Source organism: Dermacentor andersoni, chromosome 4 (assembly GCF_023375885.2).
Source record: "Dermacentor andersoni chromosome 4, qqDerAnde1_hic_scaffold, whole genome shotgun sequence".
NCBI classification, from domain to species: domain Eukaryota; kingdom Metazoa; phylum Arthropoda; class Arachnida; order Ixodida; family Ixodidae; genus Dermacentor; species Dermacentor andersoni.
The window spans coordinates 91,977,330-92,002,136 of NC_092817.1; the positions used below are offsets into that span (position 1 = coordinate 91,977,330).

The following is a 24,807-nucleotide window of genomic DNA, read 5'->3' on the forward strand; positions in this document are numbered from 1 at the left end:
TTAATTCATGAATTAAGCGAAAGCCGACATCGTACGCTTATTAAGCTTAATTCGTTAATTCATTCATTGAACAAATGCTGCCACCATACAATTAAACAAGCCTAACTATTTGTTAACTAATTAAGCAACGACTAGACGCATAGTTCGGATACGACCAGACACGTTCGGATGCGTCCGAGATGTATGTGCGCAAGGTGAGCGACTGAAGAGAACGTTTACGCGCCATATTGGCCAGTCCCACGAATTTCTGGAGTAACCCTTTCGACGCTCGCTGGCCGGAAGGGGCTGAACTACGGCGGAAATTAAATCGGCGGCTGATGCGCTACGGCACACGCACAACCGGGAAACTAATTTCGAGAAATTAATAATATTGTGACGCTGCTTTTCACGCATTGGGAAAGGAAACAAGGAAAACAGAAGCTGTGTACATCTGGCCGCAGAATTTATCGCTCACCTAGCCGGAATATCACGCGAGAAATTTACAATAGATTCAGGAAGAAGCTTGCAAAAGAAAAGAAAGATAGCCTAAACCGACTAACGAATGGTCCGCCAAACACGACCTAAAAATGCAGTTTGGAGCGCGCGCAAAACAAAGCACAGGATGTAATTGCGTAATTGATGTAATTGCGTCGGGCGCGGAAACAAAGCGAACCCAACGGTTACGGAGGAGCATGAAGCTTCCTACAAAAAATTAAATACTTTAGAGGGAGGAAATGCTGGTGCGCGTAGGGATTTTCAGCTGATGGGCAGTACGTATATATTTGCCTAAACCTCATAGTTATTTTTTCGCTTCAAGCAGCTGTGCGACTTTCGTAGTTTATCATTTTGAACCAATTAGAGTACATTATAAATGCAACAGTTTGCGCTGATTATGCATGGGAGCAGAGACTAATTGCCTTCATGTGTTTAAAGAACGGTGGGCGCTCGGAACGTTTTACATTATTATTATTATTATTATTATTATTATTATTATTAATCTGATTGGCACATGTAACAACAATCACAAAGAACAGCTAGAGAGCTAGCTGGCGACGGCCACTAGAGGGGGCACAACGTTTTGGCGTACTTAACCTAACCTAGCCTAACCTAACATAACCTAGCTAGAAAGATAAAGCGCAATAAATAACGCCACGAGAACGTTCGAAGACGTCAGCACGCAGTAAAGACAAATCCAGGCTACTAACCATCATTCTCACCGTAGTGGATCTATCGTAGCCCCAGCTATCGTAGCCCCATCTAGTAATTTTTGTAGGGAGCTCAATGCGAACGAGCCGCGAAATTCGAGCTCTCCAGCAACGACGGCCTAGCGGTGGGCCGATCCCGCGGCCCGTTGCCATGGCACCCGAACGCCTCGCAACACAAAAGCGGACCCGTGGCCCGCTCGATGCGCGCATCGGGCAGACGTTACGAGCGCATTCTTGGCGGTTTAATCACCAAAGTCAGCAGGCCGACACGGTGTTACTTCAAACGCTAAGCGTGCTGACAGCCCGGTAGACCGAGAATCCCGCAATTGTGTCATTTTGATCAGGTTAATCCGGACGACGGAGTAGTTGACGGACTCTTCGGTTATGATGTTACCAAGAAACCTGGTGTAGTGCATAAGAAAGCCATGCTTATACGCAGGTTAGTGCATTCCTTGTTTTTTGTGCGTGTGAAAAATTAGGATTTCGTTTTGTAATTATACCTGTCATCGCGAGTGAACTCAATGAGAGCACCTTTCTGGAATATTATAGTTTCCTATGTTGAAGGATAGGATAGGAATAAACTTTATTTGTCCAACGGTTGTTGATGTTGGTGCTTGGGGCTAGGCTGCCCCGGTACGTTTAAATGTCACAGACGTGTTGTGAGTGTAAGATGGGTCTCGGTGATTCGGTGTCATGTTTTGTTCACTACCGGTTCATGCCGGCTCATTGCCGAGGGTGACATTAGCAGATAGCCTACAATTTTGAACTCATCGTTGATCTGCGCCCTATAGAGTCGGTCGTTCTGTATTTTCTCTTAAAAAAGCTGGGCCGTGTTCTTGCAAGGTATGTCAGTCTTCGATAGCATTTTCTTTACCTTGGATTGGGTGTATGTTAAAGGACTCCAGGTGCTCAAAATTAGACCGGAGTCATCCCCTACAGCATTCCTATAAATATCATGGCATTGGCCCATAAAACCTCATATTGTAATTTTAAATTGAGAAATTTCGTCCCAACTTTGACTGATTGGTCACCCGTAACTTTCTTACATTCTCCGCTGCGGTATCACCCGGTTGATAATGAACTGTCATCTTTTATGATGCCTCGCAATATTTGCCTTGAAGCTACAGTCCTCAGTACCTATTTGCCGATAAGGTTTTTTTAAATACTTTCGCCAGGCGAGCTCATAACGCGCCATGCATCATATCATTATGGGGGTCAATTTCCTTCTCATTAAGCAGCGATGATGCGTTGCGCATACCAAGAAGAGCCTGTACAGCTCAGCAGCAGCACTGCTACTTATAAAGTGAACGCGGCTGACAACTGGTGGAGTTGGCGCACGAGTTTTGCTAACTGTATACAAACACAGCTCAGGGGCCGGCGACATCGCGCACTCGGTGGCAGTGGGAGGAGACGTCGGCGGCGAGCAGCAGTGCGACAGCAGCGGACAACCACGGGTGACCGCTGGCCAGCTCCGTGCCTTTGACGGTGCGGCGGGCTTTGCGGTTTTTTCCCGGGAAGCGCATTCAGAGCCGCAATGAACGTCCGGGTGCGTAGCGCTCAGCACAATCGGGTGCCCCCCCGCGCAGCGCACTCTTCAGCTTGGCGGCCTCCGCTGTCACCGGCCACGACCCGAAAGTGCGGCCCTGCCTGGTCTTCACCGCTGATCCCACTGCGTCCGATATGGACGCCACGCGGCGTCCGACCCTTTGCGGGGCTACCGTAACGTTGGTGGTGTCGGTGTTGCTGTTCGGAGCATTCAACATTGCAGGTACGTTGGGAAGCGTCTGCATAGACGGTTGCCTTTCGCATGTAAATTCCGTGCGATGCACAGAATGTTGCTGATCGGTGTTCTGATCCATTTGGCAGTGTGGAAGGATATTCCGGCACTTTGTCATTAATTTTTTTTTGTGTTTGTGTGTGTGCAGCCGCTTTCACATATAGGTCACTTCACTTTCGGGCTTCTATCTGCTGCGTCTAGCCTCACCAGTGCGCAACCTGGAACCGACGCTTAAGTAAAATCTTTATAATTGTTTTATCATCAACGTCCGCTAGCTGAGGAGTTGCGGTGCCTTGAGTACGGGTACCACAAGTTACGTCAAAACCGGCAATAGCACCTGTGGTGGTTATTAGGCAGTCGCAAGAGAGAGGGACATCGTGTTGCACGATTTACACCATAAGCAATATTGTATTCATTTTTGCAACTCATGCATGGCATGGTAATCAGTCTTGATTCCTTCAAACAATTTCGGCGACTGTTTTGTAAAAGCACGTTGCTATATGTGGATTTGTTTGCATACAACCTTATCGGACGCCACAGATGCCTCGCGCCTAACATTCTAGCGTCCGTCTTGTTGTGCATGCGATAACAAGAGTCGCAGCCAGATTCGTGCTTAGCAACTGTTCTAACTAAAATTCACACCTCTTAGTTAACAGATTTAAGTAATCTGTGTGGCTTCCAAAACATGCAGAGTATTCCGAAGTGCCGTTGCTTTTAGGCCTTTCGTACTCTGTGCAGTAGAGACAATATGTATTATATTGTTTTTGCATTCCCACTAAGCAGGGAAAAAAATCAGGGACTCGTGCACGCAGATTTAGCTTCTTGCTAAGGAACAATAGAGGGTCCAAATTTATCCGCCGTCCTCGGATATGACGTCCTTCATAGCCCAATGCTTATCTTTGGGACGTAAAACCCAATCAATTATATGATGCGATTATTCGGCACACTCGCTCATCGTAGCCATTGCCGTTGCCGGGAATTTCGATATGCAGGTGGTTCTAATCTTGCAAATGCCTTGCTGGAATCTTCTGTGACTGAAATGTGTGTCCAGTGTCCGTATCGGCATCAAATAAGACATTTAAGAGTGCATTCCTCGCCACGTGCCTCTCTGTACGCGAACAGTACAGTGCGCACAAACATTTCTGAGCCGCAAACGATGACACCCCGTACTTTAACCGCCTGCTCTTGCCTCTGCAAAGGAGCGAGGGGAGACTAAGGCGCAGATCTCGAACAACTTTGTAGCGGTTCGAAACGAGGAGTGTGTCGTTTCATCGCGCAGCTGAATTGGCAGCTTCAAAGCAAACAGAAAGTGAGAGAGACAAAGGAAGTGAAAGGCGAACGCTGCCGGTGAAGGAAAAGCTAGGTGCACCCGGACAAGTAGCGCGCAGCGCGCATGACATGTCCGCTCGGTCATCGCGTGAATGACCCCCGAGCACGCAATCATGGCGCGCTGCTCACTTCCGCTTTCGCTCTCGCTCTTCCGATAGCGATGCCTGTCAGAGGCGCACAACGCGACGTTGCGCCCATTGACTCCCTGGCGATCCAACTACTCGAGGCGACAATTATTTTCGTAGCACAGCTGAGGTCCTTCATACGGAAGCCTTTCATAAGAATGAAAGCATCGATTGTGGAAGCAAGCGGGTAGGCCCGAACGCTAGGTAAATGAAAACACGTATAAAAAGAAGTACAGAAATACGCTCAGTCAGCAATCGCGCTCAAATCGCGCACAAGTCGTTTAAAATCTGTCCGCTATGCCAATACCAGCACTCTATCGCAACGCTATCAAAACAATGCGTGAAAATTTAGGTTGGAACCAGCGATTAAGCACTCTGTGCTCCAGGAGCGCAGGGTTGTTGACCCTGTCTAGTATAGACGACGGAACTTTTCTTCGTATACTGAATCCACTGAAGAATGTGGGTAGTTGTCTCCGCTGCGCTACAGACGTAGCATGCAGGGCTGTCCGCTGTTGGAGATATGAAGCAGCAACTGGCTTTCGTGAACGATACGCCGAGCTACTGGCGGCTTAGAAGATTTAATTGGGGCAGCTTTTAGGCCGCATGGGAGAGGAAACGCATGTCCATGGAACGAAAAAAAGAGTTGGATAGGTTCAACCCTCCAGTGGGTTCTTGGGATTAGCTTAGATTCACTGCCGATGAGTCATGACTATGAGATAGTAGGGTGAGTTAAGCAGCCACCAGAAACGGTAGGGCAGCTGCTTTAAATTTTATAACAATGGACTTTGTTTTTGTTGTCCATACACATGGCAATCTGGAAGATCTAACCAAGAGTCATAGCTAATGTAAGCATGTCGTGCAGAAATAGTAACATCGTTCTGCATAACCATTCTTGCCCTTAGCCTTTTTGCCGGTGCGGTAAAGTACAACAAGCACTTGAGGTTAAAGGAACCCTGAAAAACTTTTTGAACGAAGTGAAAAGGTATTGCAATCTGTTAACGAGGCTCTTGTGAACATGTGAGCCAAATATTTTTGCACTGCATGCAACATGGTATTTACAATCTCGTGTCAAAAGCAGCGAACACCCGTTTGCTCTCGCATCCGCAATGTCGTCACCCGAAAGAATGTGGTCCACCAACGCTACTGGCTTCAAGAAGATCACGCGAAAATTCTCAGTAATACATAACTACTAATTCTTAATTGGACTGCGTTGATAGTGTGGAAGTTTGGAGTGTCGAAAACGACGTCCACCTGCCCCTCAAAAGTCTTCCGACCAGAATGAACCTGGAGGAAGCTAACATATTTTGCGGCCTATATTACGCAGCCTCCGACTGACTGGTACCATGCGCATGTGAGCGAAGGGCCTACGCGGTCAGACACCATCAGACATCAGACACCATCAGACACGTAGATGAACAAGACAGCATCATTTAAGATTACTTGCTGAAGGCATACTTGACATAATTGGTGAATGCTAACAGCAAAACCCGTCACTAAACAAAGGGGGGGGGCGAGGGGGACACACGGGAGAAGCGCTTCTCCCTTGTTTACCCTGTTTTCTTTAGTAATGTGCTTGTTGTGAGCGCTCAATAATTATGTCAAGGCAGCAACAGTACTATTTTGTCAACTTGGCTGTTACCTTTCCTATGGTAGTTCTTCAAGGTTCTAAAACAGGCAGTCCTGTATTTTTTTAGCCCTTGTGGCATCTCAAATGTCCACCATTCCGCTCTTGCATTGTTTTCTCTGGCCTTGCTACTGCTGTTCCAGATGCAGTGAGGAAAGATGAAGGACTGGACGAAGGGCCGTGGCTTCGAAGAAATCCCATCAGTTCAAGGCTCACGGCAGAAGATACAGTTCACACGTGGACCACTGATTCGGAACGCTTGGCCCAAGCCTTTTTGGATGGTTCTGGAGACGGAGAAAATAGCTACAACAGCCAGAATAGTGACTTCACATCTGTTCCACCTACTGTTACCATAGATCCCGGAGAACTGCCTCCTCTATTGGCAACTACAACGGCAATAGATTACGGAGATCTTAGTGATGGCACAGAAACTTCTCTGGCATCTTCAGATTCGGGCTTTATTGACAGCTGGGGTCTGTCCAGAACTTCGGTAGAATACCCGGGACCTTCTGTGGCTTTACCTGAGGCGACAAATGGCGATGTTATGGCGGAGCCTGAATATATGACACCATCGTTTCATAGCGACTCCATGGAGATGTTTTTTTCGTCGGGGCCTCAAACGCTGACATCTCCATTTTCAGTTTTCTCAGAAGAAGGCTCCTCTGAGGGGGCTGTGTTGATAACATCGTCGTTTCCTGTAGATAGCACAAGTGCAATCGCACCAACACCTCGCACTTTGACGTCCCTGTCACCCAGCCCACTGGCACCTTTGCTTTCTTCCAGCTCTAGCCCTGTCCTAGACGAGTCGCTGGCAGAGATAGAAAGTGGCTTATTAGTAGACATTAAAGATGCGAGCGTAACCAGTAGTTCGTATTCAGGAAACGAATCCGAACTTATGCTCAGCACCAAGTCTTTGTTCCAGCAAAACTCGTTTCCATCAACCACTGAGATTTCTATTTCCACTGATAATCAGAAAAATGCATCTGCGCAAAATTATACCGCGATTCATCTGTCTCGGCACGGCGTAAGTTCTGTGAATAATGCCGATGCGACTACTCTTTCGGCCATCGAGTCTTCCAGGCACTCACCGCAGCTGAACACTGTGCCAACATCGACGAGTCCATTATATTCGTCAAGCTTGACAACGTCCTCATTAATAAGACCAGAAACATTATTACCTTTCACCACTGAATTACTGCCGATTGGAAATACTTTTGATATTGGGACGGGATCACACTACTTCAGTGCTGCCACAACGGAAATGCTACCAACAGGAAAGACGGAGGCGTCGTACTTGTCCGGCCCATCTGCTCTGTGGACTTCAGAGAAGGGCCGCGAGAAGGCGCCCTTGGGGAGTTGGCACAGTAGCGCAGAATCCAACAGGCCGACGCTGCTGTGGTTCACTACGAGTCCTCCCGCGACGAGAAAGACGGATTGGTTCCTGACATCAATGTCCAGATGGTTTGTGCCGCCGTCAACGACTCTGCCGGATTGGAGTCGCAGCCCTCAAGATACTGTCGTCAGTCCAACCTCGGTGTTTAACTCATTCGGCCATCTCGACAACGGCTCGGAGCCGTCGCAGGAAGCGCTGAATGATCAGATGAAGTATTGGATAAAAACAGGTACGTGAACGCTACAAGCTGTATTATATACTTTATGTTCATTTGGGCTTGTGAAGCCGCATACTTAAGAAAGTACGTGGAGTCTCGTTGGTACGATCTTCACGGGAACCGGAAAATGAAACGTCATCCAAAAATGGTAATAACCAAAGCAAGCTCCAAAAAGTATGAAAATATGCGTAATTGGTGACAAACGCATTGGCAAAAGTTAGTGGGGAGTCGAGTGATACTGCTTCGTATCACAAGTTGTGCGGAGTAGCATCTCTCGATGCCACACGAATCGCAGTCAACACACGTCTATTTAGCAACGTTGAAATAGCTCGTCAGTTCGCCCTGAACGCTCCTCTTTTCAATGTCCGTAATGTAGTTGTTCTGGAAGCTGAAAAAGAAAGCTTCCGTTCCCTCACTCAACTGAACAGCGGCGCACCGCCAGTCCGTGTGCCCGCGCTGCCTCAGCTTCGTTTTACCGGCGGCGGCACGCCGCGTGCGGTTTTCCTGTGTGCCTGGGGCTTAACATGTTGTTCGTGAGTCGTTAAAATACTAATTAAGCCAGAACACTGGAATATGAAGCTATGAGCTTTATAAATATCACTAAAAGCCCCATTCCTGCATTATTATTATCCAATTTCAGGTGACAACGCGATCGCAATAACCGTATGAAAATACATTGCTCCTATGGGACGTTGGCCGGGAAAGAAAAAAAGAACGTGCTATCCGACAAACGTATTATGCACAATCATATCAGCGAGACTGCATTGTAATAAGCGCTTGGCACTGTCTGCTCGCACTGTAAGGGGACTTCTCATGAATAAGTTTTTAAAGAAACGAGCTTTTCTGGCAGTAAAACCCTACAAGGAGCCCTGTGAGCGTCCTTGCTGAAAAAAGACAGATTATGAATTTGCATCCTTTCAAGAATGTGATGGCTTGGCACACCTTTCGTTATGAATTAATCCCAGATACAATGACATGCCACCTGCTTGTTTTTAGTCTGAACAGATACAAACAAATGATCGCGCCGAGCAGGCAGCTCTTTTCCACATTTTAAAATGGATTTTCTGAAGAGGCGGATCTTACTTGCATACCAAAACTGCAATATCTAGGGAGGCAATTAAAAGAAATAAATTGCCTGTTCAAATGTTAAAGTCAGGGCACATGCGGCAATTTCTAAAGTGACGCTGTGCAGTAGTAAAGTTATGATTGCTTAGCAGAAATACTAAATCTAGCATTGCTTTCAAAATATCTGTCGTTAAAATGTGCTACAAAATAGATTGGCGTTCCAATTAGCAGTTACCCAAAGCCGTCTCTCAAGAAATTCGGGACGATCTTAAGTGAAACCCCAAAGAAGGTTTTAGCAAATTTTAAGGACAGACTACTCGAAAGGGATGGTAGTTTGAGGATTTATGCTAAAAAAAGGTATGACTTCACTTCTTCTCAGCCTGTCTCGCGATTGTGACACGTGCCCTAAAGTACATCATTACAACGTTAAGTACAAACATTTTGGCTGCATATGTGGACATTTGGCCTTGTCGTAGATGTAATGTCCTCTTCAGATAGTCCACCGATGCAGGCCGAATTGCACTATATGTTCCATGAAATTTTAAATGTGTAAGCATTTCAATGCCGACCCAACGAGACAACCCGTCAGTCCGTCACGTAAGACGAATCGCTATAAAGAAATTAATGTTATAAACAAAATAAGTTCGAAAGGAAAAACGTTCGTGGTGGCGATCGAGTATCGGACCTACAACCCCGTGCTGAGAAGCCGAGTGTTTCGCCCACTGGGCTAAAGAGCCACGCTTTCACAAGGTATGTCTGAACCATATGCATGTGTTGTGCCAGCGGTCTAAAACAAATTCCAAAGAAGAACAATTTCTCTGAAGTCTTTCTTGAAAGATTTGGTGATGGTCGAATAAAAGCCATCTCTAGAACCGCATGCAGAGTCGACTTGGAGCATTGCAGACATCAGGAGAGAGAGAGAGAGAGAAAACTTTATTTGCTCCAGAGGTGGGGTTCTGCAGAGCGCCTGTGGATGGGCCATCAGTCCAGAACTCCCGTGGCCTTAGCTGCCTTTCTGGTGCGTCCACTCAGCCAAATCTGGCAGTCCGGTTACCAGCTGGACAGCGCAGCCTGGCAATGCTCCGGCGTGGCGTTTTGTATCATGGGTATTGCCTTTATATCCTGGCATTCCCACGTTGCCTGGTATACTGTGGGCTTCTCACCATGCCAGGGACAAACGTCTCTGTATGCGGCTGTATGTATCTTTTTCTAAATAAGCAGACATGGATATGAGTGTGTTTGTAGCTGCCGCCAGGACACTGACTGCTGCCTGCCTAATTTCTTGTGGGACAGGGACTGTCACCTACTGGTTCCCCGGAAGTGCTCCATAATATCCCCGTAGGTACGGTTCACCGCTTCTGAACCCCTGACCCCTGATCTCTCTCGGCTGGCGAATCCTCGAGCTATGAGACCGGCCTGGAGTTTCCCAGCAATGCCCTCATGCCCCTGGGCCCAAATTTTCTGGTGTTTTTCTTTGCTTTCGCTACTGGCCTTTAAGATGCCCGCTGCTTTCCTGCCTACCCAACCATTGATGAATCCCCGGCAGACGTCCTGAGAATCCTTGATAAATACTAGCGAGCGTCCGGATCTGCTGCCCTCGGCAACCGCTAGAGCGACGGCGTCCTCCACGGCGTCAGATACGGTGCAGTCCTTCAGCGATGCGCTGACCTTCTCCTTTAGTAGGGAGTCGATCATAGTCACTACTGCGTCCCTGCCGTTAATGTATGTAGCAGCATCTGCGTAGAGGGAGTTCTTTCTGTCCTGGTAGGTACTGGCTATGGCTTCCGCCCTGGCTCAGCGCCTGCCCTGGTTACGGCCAGGATTCATGTGCCTAGGGATGGGAGCCACCTTGAATAAAAAAAATTGCGACTTTGCCAAAATGTAATGCCAAACACGCCGCATTCTCGATGCGTTTTGGTGGTCACGGCGGGAATGTGGCGCTTTGAATTCGTTGTGAGTTTGTTGCTTACTTTATCCTCGAATTGTTTCGGCGAATGTATTGTTTGCTTGACTACGCAGGACTGGTCTATGTTTTTTTATGCCGTGCCGTTTACTTGCAGTGATGCGCATAGAGCGCTACAACCATTCAAACACAGAGAAGCTTGCGAAGAACCTGGCATTTGTGTACGAAAAAGCTTTCGCCCAACTACATGCATCACGGCGAGGGAGACGCTACGTAGGCAGATCAATGGTTGTCCAGGTCAGTGTCATCCTTGCTGAAAACTGTGGCATAGAAGTTATCTGAACAGGGATGACGTGGCTCAGAAAAGCTGGCGAAGGCTTCGTTAGGTGGACCTATCTTTGTCAAAGGTCGCCTTGCCTTCTTCTGCGGGTTAGTTTTAGTGGGTTTGTAGGGTGACCTCATCTGCGGTCGTTGTCGGCAGCGGCTCCCTGTAAAGGACGAGACTAAAAAGAACATTAGCCCTCTCATTTGGTGTTTCTAGGCACAGTTGGGGGAAGGACAGGGTTCGAAGACGGGGGGAAGAGAGTGGAGAAGGGCAGAGGCGGCAGGAGAAAAAGAAGGACAGAGAGAGAAGTAGAGAGAGACAGAGAGAGAGAGAGAGAGATTATTGCGGGATATAAAGGATGGGAAGCCGTCAGAGAACTGGACAGAAACCGTAGGTGTCGTAGGTGGCATGCGTTTGTGACTTTAGTAAAATGAGCGCGGGAGTAACCAGCGCGGGAGCAAGCCAAGGGACATGAGTTGAGAGAATGACTTGAGTAGCCCAGTTGCAGCGCGCCTAGAAATTTTGAAGGTATTGAGGTCGCGACATGGAGGCTGTGGGAAAGAACGGGGAGTGGTGGGAAGCAGGCGCGGTGTATGGGAGTGAGTTGATATTTAAAGGGACGTTAACCTTAGTAGATCGGCGTAGGCATCGTCGAGGCGGTATATAAAAGTGGCCTGATCTTGTGTTGTGGAGGCGCTGAAAAAGATATGCTGACATTTCGGAAGTGTTGGTGGCAGCTTAAAGAAAATTAACACAAGAATAAGAAGAAAAGAAAAGGCAAAAGGTCGGGCCACACGACTACTTCGTATTTGCGTTGATAACTAAGATTACGTTGACAGAGTATACCACCTTAAAGAAACTTTATAAAACACGAACCACCGGAACACCGCCCTTCAGAAAACCTACACCAATGCAACCAAACTTGAGTAAGCCGATCGAGGGCCCCGAACTCTGCCCTGAGATCGCAAGATCAGCAAGATCAGTAACACCTATTCTTACTGCTAAATTCTCAAACGCACTCCCAAACCTGAACAACATCCTCAATAAGTACTACCCCATTCTCGATCATCAGCAACCAGAAACTTAAAATCTCCCCTGACCCGCCCAATAGCCTACAGACGCTATACTAATTTCAAGGACATTCTTGTAAACTTCAAATTAAGGACAAATACGACGCCAAAAACCAGTCCCTGTGGCCGTCCCAGGTGCTCTATATGCAAGCACGTACAATCTCCTACTAGAGTAAAATTAGTGCGTCAGAATACCTCCACAAGGTAACTTCGGGTTTCATCTGCACGTCAAGCAATATATAATCTACTGTCTAGACTATGCCACTGGTAGCAAACAATACGTAGTTGAGACTACAACAAACTCATACAAAATATTAAATGGAGCAAGGATATATACCGGGTGCCCCACGTAACTTGAGCCGCAAAAAATAAAAATAAATTATGCAAATGCCACGTAGCTGGACAGAACCAAGGTAATGTTGTTTACCGTCACTTGAAGATAATCAGATTATTTTTTGCATTTCGTCTAATTACACAATTAGACTTAATTAGCTGATCGACTCCTCAAATATTATAATTAGATAAAAATTGTCAATGAAAAACTTTTCATATCATCAACAAAGGCACAAGAACACGTTATGCCACCAGCTAAGCTCTATTCTTAAGCTCACCTAATCGTCATTTTCGAGCTCTTCCTTGCCCCTCTCCTACCACTAAATTTGAGATTTTCTTTCCACGCTAGTACGCATATATCAAACAAACAAACCTTTTACCGTTTACCTTTCTTTCCTTTACTTCTTTTGCACATTTGTTTCGTTTTTTGTTTTTAAACCGCCAACGACACGTCCCAAAGGTCAGTATATCTTTTTCCGGCGCCTCCAGCCTACAGGTTCATGCCACTTCTGCGTACCGCCGTGACGACGCCTTCGCCTATCTATACTGAGCTTAACGTCCCTTTCAAGACCAACCCACTCCCATATACCTTCCCACCACGCCCCGTCCTTTCCCACAGCTTCCATGTAGCCACCTTAATAAATTCAACATTTCTTAGCGTGTTGCTACTGGCCCACTCAGGTCATTCTTTCAACTCATGTTCCTTGGGTTGCTTCTGCGCTACTTGCTCCCGCACTAATTTTTCTAAAACTACAAACGCACGCCGCCTGCGTCGCCTACGGTTTCTGTCCAGTTCTCTGAAGGTTCTTTATCTCCCACAACTACCCCCCCCCCCTCTTTCTCTCTCTCTTTCTTTCTGCCTCTTCTTTTCTCCTGCCACCTGTTCCCTTCTTCACTCTCTTCCCCTCTTCTTCGAACTCCGTCCTTCTCGCAACAACACCTAGAAACGCCAAATGAGAGCTCTAACATTTTTTAAAGTCTCGTCGTTTACAGACAGTCGCCGCCGACAACGCTTGCACGTCACGTCACCCTACAAGCCCGTTAAATCTAACCCGTCGAGGAAGACAACACCACCTTTGACAAAGATTGGTCCTACTATCGAAGCGTTGGCTAGCCATTCTGGGGCACTTTTTGCCTAATTATGCAACATTTGTGCCGCACTGTGCTACTCCATCTGTCGGCCCCTTTCTTGATTTTGGATCTATGCTGACAAGAACTTTTGCAGGAAGGGAATGCCTTATGTGCATCAATATAACACGAAGGTGGACTTTTCATGGTATAAAAGGGATATCTTTACTATTATAGCACGACCGGATACTACCGCAACTACTGCTGTAGATCAGCAGTAGAAATGTGTTCAAACGCTTGCGAAACAGCGCATATAGTATGCTTTTAAGTCGCTTCCTTCTGATTAGTTTTCATCGGTGCGAACTTGCAATTGGAACCTTCAATTACCTTTCCCCGTTGGCGTCATCACATCTAGCTGCGCCAATCTGTATACGTGGCTTGTGGGAAGTGCTCATGAAAAACTACCGCATAAGGCATAGTTTTGGCTTTTTTACATTACTCACTCGTTCAATGGCAAAGATATACGCACAGAACAAATATTCTCGTTTTATTTTTCACATTGTGCGTAATACAGCACGCTTCTGCTTGGCAGATAATACATAAAGATACCCCCTATATTGGTGCTAACAAAGCCACTATGATGAAAGCACCAGCTCAAAAAGACGAAGAAAACACACAGGAAGAAGTTTGCCTTTATTCACAGTGGATAATTCTTGCTACAAGCAGGATCACATTAACATTGGCGTTTTTCTCATTTTTGTTTCACTAGCTATTCACGTATCTTCAGCTACAACAGTCAGTGATCTGCTCCAGTTCCTTGATTCTATGTGCTCATTGCAGACGTTGGTCATAGAGTTTGGCCGTCATGAGGCTTGAGGTTGCGTTAGTCTGAAGGAGGAAAGAGAAAAGTAGAAGGCAGGGAGGTTAACCAGAATAAGGTCCGGTTGGCTACCCTACACCGGGGGAATGGGAAAGGGGAAAACAAAGATCACAGGGAGAGAGTCTGAATGACTTTAGGAACAGAGCTGAAGAGAAAACGGGTGTAGAAGAAAGCGGCAACACAAGTTGTCGTACTAGGATTTCCTTCATCCAGATTGTCCCTTTACAAGGGCTGTATAAAGGCTGCTAACAAGAAAACTATACAATTACGAGCGTGAGTAGCGCACACTATTCATTTATACCTCTTCCCCAGTGTAGAGTGGCAGACTAGAGCTCAGTAGCTCAGGTCGACATCTCTGTCTTTCCTGTCAATAAATTATATCTATATCTATAACAAATTTAGCAAAATAACATTTCTTTGCAGTTGGCGTTTATTACTACTGCCGAAGTAACGCTAAAAACGTGTTCGTAAATATGACTGGGAGGTTTCGCTGCCGTGTCTTAATATATATATATATATATATATATATATATATATATATATATATATATATATATATATATATATATATTTATATATATATGTATATATATATATATATATATATATATATATATATATATATATATATATATATATATATATATATATATATATATATATATATCGTTCAGCAGTGCTGCCGTCTCACTCCTCATCTTGTGTCAGGGGCGCGCTGTACAAAACAGAGATCTTGTCTCGCCGTTTCGCCATTTCACAGGTGGTCAACCTCTCGGTGGACTATAAGGACCAGCTCATGTCCCTCGTGTACACGCTGTCACAAGAGGGCAAGCCTGTGCCTGCGGAAACCGCTGTGGAGGCCATGTCCGGGGTCAATGAGACGGACATGTCGCGGCTGCTCGGCTACCCCGTCGTCGTCAAGGCTGAGCGTGAGTGCGGCGCGGAATTTCGCTTTATGCTCGGCGCCAGCGATCACGCTTAGCAAGCTCATTTCATTTTCTCTCTGTTAGTTGTTTGTTTTACAGCTAACGAGTATTAATTAATGTAACATATACAAAAGCAATCTTGAACGTCTTGCAGACTTCCTGAAGAGAAAAAAAAATCTGTCTTTGCCACTTATCCTCCTCCTCTGCCTGCCCGATGGAGCCTTCTCATACATACATGACAGTGCTAAAGAACGTGCCAGTTTCACCTGAAGGGCGAAACACGTACATCGACGGCCAGATGTTGCACTCTTCGGACGGTGTTTTAGGTGCGCGCGGGTGCGCCAAAATTTCTGACATCCTTAAAAGCTTCAACACGTCCTGTACGTAGGGCCTGCATTGGCATCGCACAGGTGCCACAGCGCTGTCGCTGAAGAGCTGCGCAAGTGAAATTACATCGTTTTCAAATTGTGACCTCTGACAGTTACATTTAATATATGGAAGATCTAAGATAAAACTCCTCCCTTGCGAATGGAATGTTTCATGAGTTTCGCTAGCGGGATGCGATGCTTAAAAAATTATGAAGATTACTTCAGTCAAGAGCACAGACCTGACTTGAGCACCTTTGGAGGTTGAATAGCATAGCATCTGTCTTGCATATTCGGCAGAAATAGAGATATGACATATTTATACATACATATAACTATACAGAATCTCATGGTGGTGGCGAAAATTCGCCCGAGCTGTTCGTATAATTGCTACCTCAACAAAATATTTTCGAATGAACAGCATATTTATAATCTGGGTTCGAGTGTCTTGCAATGCTGTCTGTAATAATCGCCCACCTATTCAACAAGGAGCCACTCTCTTTAGCTTGTGCAATAACACAGAGCAAGACCAATAAAACCACTGAAATTTCTGTGCTGAGACTGTGTTTTTACTAGCACGGGGAATTTTTTGTTCCAATTTATTTTCTTGTACCATAGTTGGTTTGCACCAGTCTTGATCGTATTAAGTAGTGACATGCGTTCTCTCGTTGTATGCAAGCCACTATGTGTGATGCGTCCACGTGCGTGCCTGATTACGTTCCAGCTTACGTCAAGCCAACAAAAACAGAGTCCGTCTCGCGGCTCGCGTGGATAGTGGCCGGCGTTCTGGCGGCCATCTTCCTCCTCGTCTTGCTGTTCCTGGTGCTCTACTGCAAGTGCTGCCGTCCGAAAGTGCACCGCAGTCCGTTCAGCGACTCTGGCTCTGTTCGCTCTTACGGCCGGCAGAATAGGCGCAAGGTGAGCGGCGGGACAGTTTTCTTGTTTGTGGTGGTTGTCGGGGTGTCGGTGGCGAACCGGTGCGTGTTGTGAGCGTACGACTATGAACCCGAGACCGCCGCGGTGCCGTTATTAGTGCGGTTCCATCACACCGTGCATCTTTAAAGAATTAAGAAAAGACGCATGTTCCGTAAATGATGGTCGCGAAGGCTACATTCTGTTTTAAATAAACAATTGGACAAAAAGGAATAAAAAAAATTGCGTATACGACGCACTGTGGGAATCGATGCCATGCGAAGCATTTTGCTGGTACCTGTATATACTTACCAGGTGAACCAACGTGCTTGCATAAATTTAGCAGTTGTACGTGTGGAGTCGGGAGCGTACGTGTGTGTGACGACAGCAAAACGATGATGGCCGCATCGAAGACGATCGTACGGCAGCAAAGGCGTTTCTGCGTCGGCCGTTCGACGAGAGCGTACGACGTGACGCTGACGGGTTCTTCGTGGGTACTGGACGAGCGTAAGCTAGGGAAACACGGATCGTGGCTTCATCAGCAACAATGTGTCATACAATCGTACGTGTCTGTGACTACGTAATGTGGTACGTGTATGTTATAGCGACGATTGCATTTGTACTCCAGCGAAGCAATCTTAAAACATGATTAACTTGGGCGGTCATCAAGTTGGTACAATGTCGCAAAGCTTCCACGTAGCGTAAACTATTACAAGGAAAGAAAAGGGGAAGTGAGCCGGTCCCGATGATCGTGCAGTCTAACAGGGCAACTCAAGGCGCGAGCAGTCACAGGGAAAGAAAATAAGAAAGCGGCATATGGCGCGCGCTCCGAGTGTTTCAAAGAGCTGGTTGCCTTTGGGACGAAATAGGTATATGTTAGACAACAGCGTGCAAAATATCGTGCAAAGCCAGTTCCCAGAGACTGGTACCCATTAATGTATATATTGCTGTGCTTATGCTGTTCAATGTTGCAATAAAAAAAAGGTAGTGCTCGAGGCCGTGTGGTTAGGGAAACGGGCTGCTGTGCTCGATGTGAGAGGCTTGATTCCACCATCGGTCAGACATAATTTTCTTTTTATGAAAGCGAGGCGAGAAAGGAACCTACCAACCTACCTACGTATGCCTACCAACCGCAAAGTGCCGAGAATGAGGCAACTAATGCTTAGCATTAAAAGTAAATATAAGAGAGCCAGAAGGAAAGAAGAAGATAATAATAGTGATAATGGTACCTAATGATATTGCCTTTGAATTGGGGGAGGGGGGCGACAAATAGCCACAGCCTGTGTGAGCTACTTCCGTGTCACCGTACCGTAATCTAGCACTTAACCTATTTCTGCTTAACCTCGTAAAGCAGAAATTCCTGTGACGATCCCGTCCCCAGCTATTCCCTGCTTCCCCTTCCCCTCACCAATACTCGACGCGCTACTTGCTTATCTCGACTGCTGTGCCGTTAACGCTCCTATCTTCTTTGAACAACAGCGCTTCTGGAAGGTGGACGTTCCATGAGGTTGTGGCTTGGTGAAAGACACGTCAGAAAGTGTACCTGGAAAAACGCCTAATGGTGAAACAAGAAATGAAATAGATTTCATACCTTCTGCCGATCCCAGCATAGCGAAGGATGCTGAAGTGTTAGGTAGAGTAAATTGCAGTGATCATAGGTTGGCGAGGCTTAGGATTCATCTCAATTTGAAGAGAGAAAGAGTAAAATTAGTCAGGAAGAAACAGGCTAACCTAGACGCAGTAAGAGTAAAAGCATACCGATTCATGCTACTACTAGCTAACAAAAATTCAGCCTTAGAACAGAGAGATGAAGATGATATAGAGATAATGAATCAAACCGTAACTAGGCTGGTTTAAGAAGCAGTGATTGAAGTGGGAGGTGAAGAACCAAGGCAACCAGTAGGTAAGCTCTCCCAAGTAACAAAGGATCTAATAATAAAGAAACGACAAAGAATGAAAGTATCTAACTGAAGAGATAAGCTAGAATTCGCGGAACTGTCAAAAGTGACCAACAAGGAGAAAAATAATATTCGAAATTATAACCTGAGCAAGACTGAGGAAGCCATAAAAAATGGACGCAGCATGAAATCAGTGAGAAGGAAATTTGGCATAGGACAAGCCAAGATGTATGCACCTAAAGATAAGCAGGGTAATATTATCAGCGATCTCGAAGATATAGTAAAAGCAGCGGAAGAATTATATACTGAACTGTGCAGTACCCAGAGCAGCCATGAATCCTCCATTCGAACATGTAATGAGCAGGTTGCGGAGACTCTTTCTATTACTAGCGATGAGGTTAGAAGGGCCTTGCAAGACATGAAACGGGGAAAAGCGGCAGGAGAAGCTGGAATAACAGTCGATTTAATCAAAGACGTAGAAGACATAATGCTTGAAAAACTGGCGGCTCTCTATACAAAGTGTCTATCAACTTCAAGGGTCCAAGAGAACTGAAAAAATAGAAACATTATACTAATCCACAAAAAGTGAGGCGTCAAAGAATTGAAAAATTAGAGGCCCATTAGCTTACCCCCCCCGTATTGTATAAGATATTCGCCAAGATAATTTACAGTAGAATGAGGGCAACGCTGGACTTCAGCCAATCAAGAGAACAGGTTGACTTCAGGAAGGAATAGCCTACAGTGGATGACATCCATGTCATTAATCGGGTACTCGAGAAATCCACAGAGTACGATCAGCCTCTCTATATGGCTTTCACAGATTATGAAAAGGCATTTGATTCAGTAGAGATACCAGCAGTCATAGAGGCATTACATAATCAAGGAGTGCAGGCCACTTACGTTAATATTTTTGAACATAATTACAGATATCCCACAGCTACCTTAATTATACACTAGAAAAGTTGGAAGATACCTATAAAACAAGGGGTCAGACAAGGAGACACAACCTCTCCAATGCTATTCACTGCGTGCTTGGAAAAAGTATTCAAGCTATTAAACTTGGAAGGCTTAGGAGCGAGGATCAATGGCGAATATCTCAGCAACCTTTGGTTTGCAGGTGACATCGTCCTGTTCAGCAACACTGCAGACGAGTTACAGCAAATGATTGAGGATCATAAAAGAGAGAGTATACGAGTGGGGTTGAAGATTAATATGCATAAGACAAAGATAATGAAGATTAGCCGGGCAAGATACCAAGAGTTCAGGATCGCCAGTCAGCCTTTAGAGTCAGTGAAGGAGTACGTTTACCTAGGTCAATTACTCACATGGAACCCTGATCATGAGAAGTAAATTCACAGAAGAATAAAAATGGTTTGAAAAGCATACGGCGGAAATTGTCAGCTCCTGACTTGAAGCTTACCATTTTATTTGAAAAGGAAGGGGCGTAATCAGTGCATTTTATCGGTGCTGACATATTGGGCAACTTGGAGACTGACAAAAAGCTTGAGAACAAATTAAGGACCGTGCAAAGAGCGATGGAACGAAGAATGCTACGCATAACGTTAAGACACAGGAATAAAGTGGTTTGGATCAGTGAGAAAACGGGTATTGCTGATATTGTAATTGCCATTAAGAGAGAAAAATGAAGCCGGGCAGGTCAGTTAATGCGTAGGTTAGATAACCAGTGGACCATTAGGGTTACAGAATGGGCGCCAAGAGGAGGGAAGCGTAGTCGAGGACGGCAGAAGACTAGACAGGGTGATAAAATTGGGAAATTTGCGGGCGCAGGTTAGAATCGGTTGGCGCAAGATAGGGGTAATTGGAGATCGCAGGGAGAGGCCTTCGTCCTGCAAGGGACATAAAATAGGCTGCTGCTACTACTGCTGCTGATGATGATGATGATGGAAAACACGTTTGAGTTTGAGTTACAGTAGGTGGTGAAAGCGCACCTGAGAAATGAATAAGAAGTACCCTTCTCTACAGTCTTTCAGAGCGTGCTGTAATGTTAGTGCATTGGTCACTCTCACCCTTTTTTTCGTCTTTTTATTCCCCTCTTTATTTCAGTTTAGGGTAATAAAGCGGACGCTCGTCTCGCTGACCTTCTTTCCTTTCCTTGCTTTCCCTCTGTCTTGGTTGAGCATGGTAGCAGTAATCCCTATTTGTTGCACCATGCTTATCTCTTTCAATAATTTTTTTCAAGAAATAGGGGTTCTTCAGGTCTCACCACCGTGATCTCATTTGAACAGCCCAAAATTTATAGCTAGCAAAGGAGCACAGGAGTTTCCTTTCGTGGATATTGAAAAATGTGTTTTAGAAAAAGAATGCGGTGTTACAAAGCTGTGGGTGATGTATAGTAATATACTCTATCTTGGAGAAAGCAGTCGGCAGCGCATATAAGCGCACCCAATTCCACAGCCGAAAGAGGATTTACTGGTAGGACGTCTCGGGGAAAAATGAAACCTATGCGCGTGCAAAGGCCCGGGGATTAAACCCGCATAATGGGCAAAAGCATCTCAAAGTACAACCTTAACCGTAATTTTTATACGAGACCAAGTCACATTGCATGCCGTCGGCATTTCTGACTTACAGATGTTTGAGGAGTCTGCCGGAAAGTTTGGATCACTAGGCGAAAAAACCTACAAGGACGTGTTCACAAGCCCAATACATGTGCCGTCAGCGCCTCCAGTGGAAACAGACATCCGAACGACGTAAGTAGCACATCATCAGAATACGATAGCTAAAGTCATCTATCGTGGTATGCAAGGTGCTCTAGTGCAATTATTTGCTTTGCCAAAAGAAGCACAGCTCTTGGGTGCCTTAGCGCAGTACCGTTACAATCGTGCTTTGTTTCCCAAACATTACAACGAAGTCGCTGAAAAAAAAAACTATGGAATTGTGTTCGACAGATGTCCCTCTCTGTGTTATTAGCATGGCCTAAGGATAACAAATAGGGCGTTCAAACTTACTGCAGCCGAGAAGCATTACCGTCGAAAAGCTTTTTCACAATTTCTAGAGATTTCTTACTGGTGAGGTTACATAATATTGCAAGCTGAAATATGGGCTCTGAGACAGGGTAGCCGTCGATAACTGCATCCGGCCAAGCACAGCAGTTTCTAGGGGTATTAATGGTACGCTAATTTCAGCTGTTCAAAAGAAGCTCGACAGCCTTTGGTACACTACCAAAATCGAAGGTATCACAACAGACGAGTAAAAGAAGGGAGACAGAAGCTTTAGCTTCTTTTCTCCTATTGGGAGATCGAGCTGCCGACATATGCGTCCTGTTTAGGCTTGCATGAACTTGCGTCATGTTGGCTTCGCGAAAAGTTACTGCATATCTTGATAACCTTCCTACACTACTCGCTGCAGCACCGACCTGTAGCTCTGTTACGGCTGTCGCGCAACATCGTCTTGTTCAGACCGTGCGTGCCGACCCGATGCTTCTTGCATCACTGATCCTCCCAAGCAATTCTGCACAGCACGTGTCGCAAGCATCGCGGCTTGACACCAGGCCCACCCTTTACGACAGTTCACGCCTTGGTGAGGTCCACGGCAAAAGCATAAAATTCAACGAGGTGTTGATTATGCGTGGGTAGCCCCATTGCGCAAAAGGGCTTGCCCACTTTTTTTTAGCAGTTTGTTTGTCCAGTGGTGTTAGCGGCGCCGTTTTCACGCTTCAGAAATTCAAATTTCCTCTCACTGCAAGATAGTGGCCGAACCATGCTCTAGAGGTTACGGATAAAAGATGTGCGTCTCAGCATGCAGAGCAATACATGAGTATTTTCGCGCTAGGAGCAAGGCCACGAGACTGTTTTTAGATAACGCCGACGAAGTCTTCGCAGTTTCGCAACCTCGCTCCTAACATTCGTAGGGCCGTGACGCAAGGTTGTGTGAGCTTTTCTTTCCACCGCAGGCGGTCCAGGCCCAAGAACCTCAGCGAATACTTTGTAAACAAGGCTTACGAACCAGACCTTGGCGTGCGGGCATCAGCGGCTCCAAGCTGCAGGCTGCGTGTTACTTCCGATTATGACGAAGGTACGGTGGGACACCTGACCACTGAATTCGCGAGTATTCGTCGCATTGCCGAGAAGGCCGCAAATGGCACTTCCTGAACGACGGCGTGACTAAAAAAAAAAAAAAGAAGTAATTGCGCACAGTTTCATCACAGAGAAGTCGTCCGCAAGCACTATGCGTAATATGTCCGAATACATTTGTTGACCTTATTTTTATAGAACAAAACCAGTGTCTGAGCAGCCGGTTAGTAATATCCGGGCCTTATAGAAATGAGAACTGGCCCTTTGAAGACAAGGCGAAAGAACGTAGAAGTTGAACACTGGAAAACAAAAGTTACTTATTTTAAACATTTATGTTAATAATTTCATGACTAAGAAAAAGAAAAAAAATGTTATGGAGTGGGATGAGGTTCGCTGATGCGTATGTGATTAGCGAACTAACAAAGTTGAATTCCATTCATGCATCGTTTCCTCCTGCGTTCGTTTTATGTGAAAAGAAGGAGCCAGTGTCATTTGCATGGGCGTCAACGTATTCTGCCAATCACCCGCACTAGAAGAAACAAGACAGAAAGGGCTTATTTAGTATCGACTGGTTTGCGAATGGCATGGACGGAACAAGCGCCCGAGACGGAACAATGTCGGAAAGTGGAGGAGAGACATAAAAATAAAGCGATCGCACTTTGGTTAGTCAGTCGCCACTATGAATCGGCATTAGGTGTGGTCACCTGAGTTTTCCGTGCGTGTACAAGGCGGGATACCACTTGCAAGGAATCCCCCGTGCCCGTGAGTTCACTAATGGAACCAGGTCAGGCGTCGAGCAGTTATCACTCGCCAATGTGCAGAGAAGTTTTGGAAATCTGGTCTCTGATATAGAAAGTGATTTGTAGACTCAAGACGCTAGTGTGTCATGCATCTCATTCGAGAGGGAACTTACCAAAGTGTAATCTAATCCCGCAATATACGGCGTCATATGCTCTATGCTATGAACAAGCGAGAATTTTCTATCTTTACTCAGGTCTCTCCTCAGCACCCACACGAATTAAATCTCCAAACTATATTTCATCATCATATAGCATGCACTGTAGAACGTTAATGCGTACTTTCCGCTTGCCTTATTCATTTCTCATGTCGATAAGTATAATTAGGCTCGTGCGCTAGCGCAGTTCTACTGTCGTCATCTTATGTTTAGTTTTTTGATGCTTCATTTCTTAACTAATCCTTATCCTTTCAGATTTAGCATCTCTCATATATAGTATGTATTGCGCGCACTTATAATTTACATTGCTGTTTCTAATCATATTAACTGACGTACACGGACGGATATTTCTTCAGACCTCTCCACATGATTATCTGAATAAGCCTATTGGCTTATGCACTGATGCAATCCACTAATGGCTTTTCTTAATGCCGCGGCGCAGTAAGTCCTGGCCTGGACGAGATAAAGGGAGGCTTGTTCGATCACGTGCCTCCGCCTCTATCAGATTCGGCAGATTGCCCGCTACCACTGCCTCGCAAGAACTTGCAACTGGATGTTCATAAGGGTGACTTGGACAGCGACAGCGACACCTCGTAAGAGTTCTGACTGTTGCGACATTGAGCTACACGTTAGGTGTCTTCATGATGTGGCAGCGAATGTTCTGTGCTCAGTGGGCCAAATACCAAATAGCATTGCTGTGGATTAACGTAACTTGTACCGCATGTGCCATCGCAGGATTAGGGAGTACTAAATGAGCAGTAATCGAGAGACAAATATCAAGAAAACGCTACGGTGTCTCTTTAGTTGCTGCTTAAAACTACTCAAAATGCGATTCCGATTTCTATGCGCGTAAATCAAAAGGATTTGCCAGAGGAGTATAACCGTTGGACAACTGACTACAAATTCGCTTAAACTTTGCTGCAGGCTTTTATGCAATGCCCATTTTATTGATTTTTTTTGCTACATATGCTATGTGGCAAATCCCCAATTTTTTAAAAGAAAGAAGCCAGCTATCAGAATATCTGTTTCAAACATACATTGTAAGTTTATTTCACTTTTCTCATTTTCGTCCTTCTTCTAAACGCACTTTACATGATTTACTGCTCATACGCGTCCTTGTGCGTCATCTCGCAGTATAGATGAAGAGGTGCATAAGTATGCAAGGCTTTAAAAATCGGCCTTGTGCTCGATACTACAATTTATAGGTGCATGGTAGCAGGCTAGAGGGGGTCGTGCAGCGTAGAACTAAATGAAGGAAGCGCTGTGAGAGCCGTTCTTAAAATACGGAATGCAATTTACAGTTACGGAAGGCATGAGTGATTTATGAGAATGTCGTCGGTGTGTCCACGTTTCGTTAAACTACCACGTACGTGAGCACCTATGTAAAAGCGTTTTGACAACCATATCTTTCTTTTTTTTTTCATCGT

At 45.7% G+C, this 24,807-nt stretch overlaps 1 protein-coding gene across 1 annotated transcript in view; it reads left to right on the forward strand.

Annotated features, from left to right (window-relative positions):
• Window positions 1–2,574: 2,574 nt before the first annotated feature.
• Window positions 2,575–24,807, forward strand: part of LOC126536476 (uncharacterized) — a 32,330-nt gene continuing 10,097 nt past the window's right edge. The window contains exons 1-8 of the mRNA XM_050183452.2: window positions 2,575–2,952; window positions 6,183–7,661; window positions 10,775–10,914; window positions 15,054–15,222; window positions 16,309–16,502; window positions 20,984–21,102; window positions 22,305–22,426; window positions 23,823–23,973. Coding sequence (XP_050039409.1) covers window positions 2,865–2,952; window positions 6,183–7,661; window positions 10,775–10,914; window positions 15,054–15,222; window positions 16,309–16,502; window positions 20,984–21,102; window positions 22,305–22,426; window positions 23,823–23,973 — 2,462 coding nt within the window. The 5' untranslated portion in view covers window positions 2,575–2,864. The remainder of the gene's footprint in view (window positions 2,953–6,182; window positions 7,662–10,774; window positions 10,915–15,053; window positions 15,223–16,308; window positions 16,503–20,983; window positions 21,103–22,304; window positions 22,427–23,822; window positions 23,974–24,807) is intronic.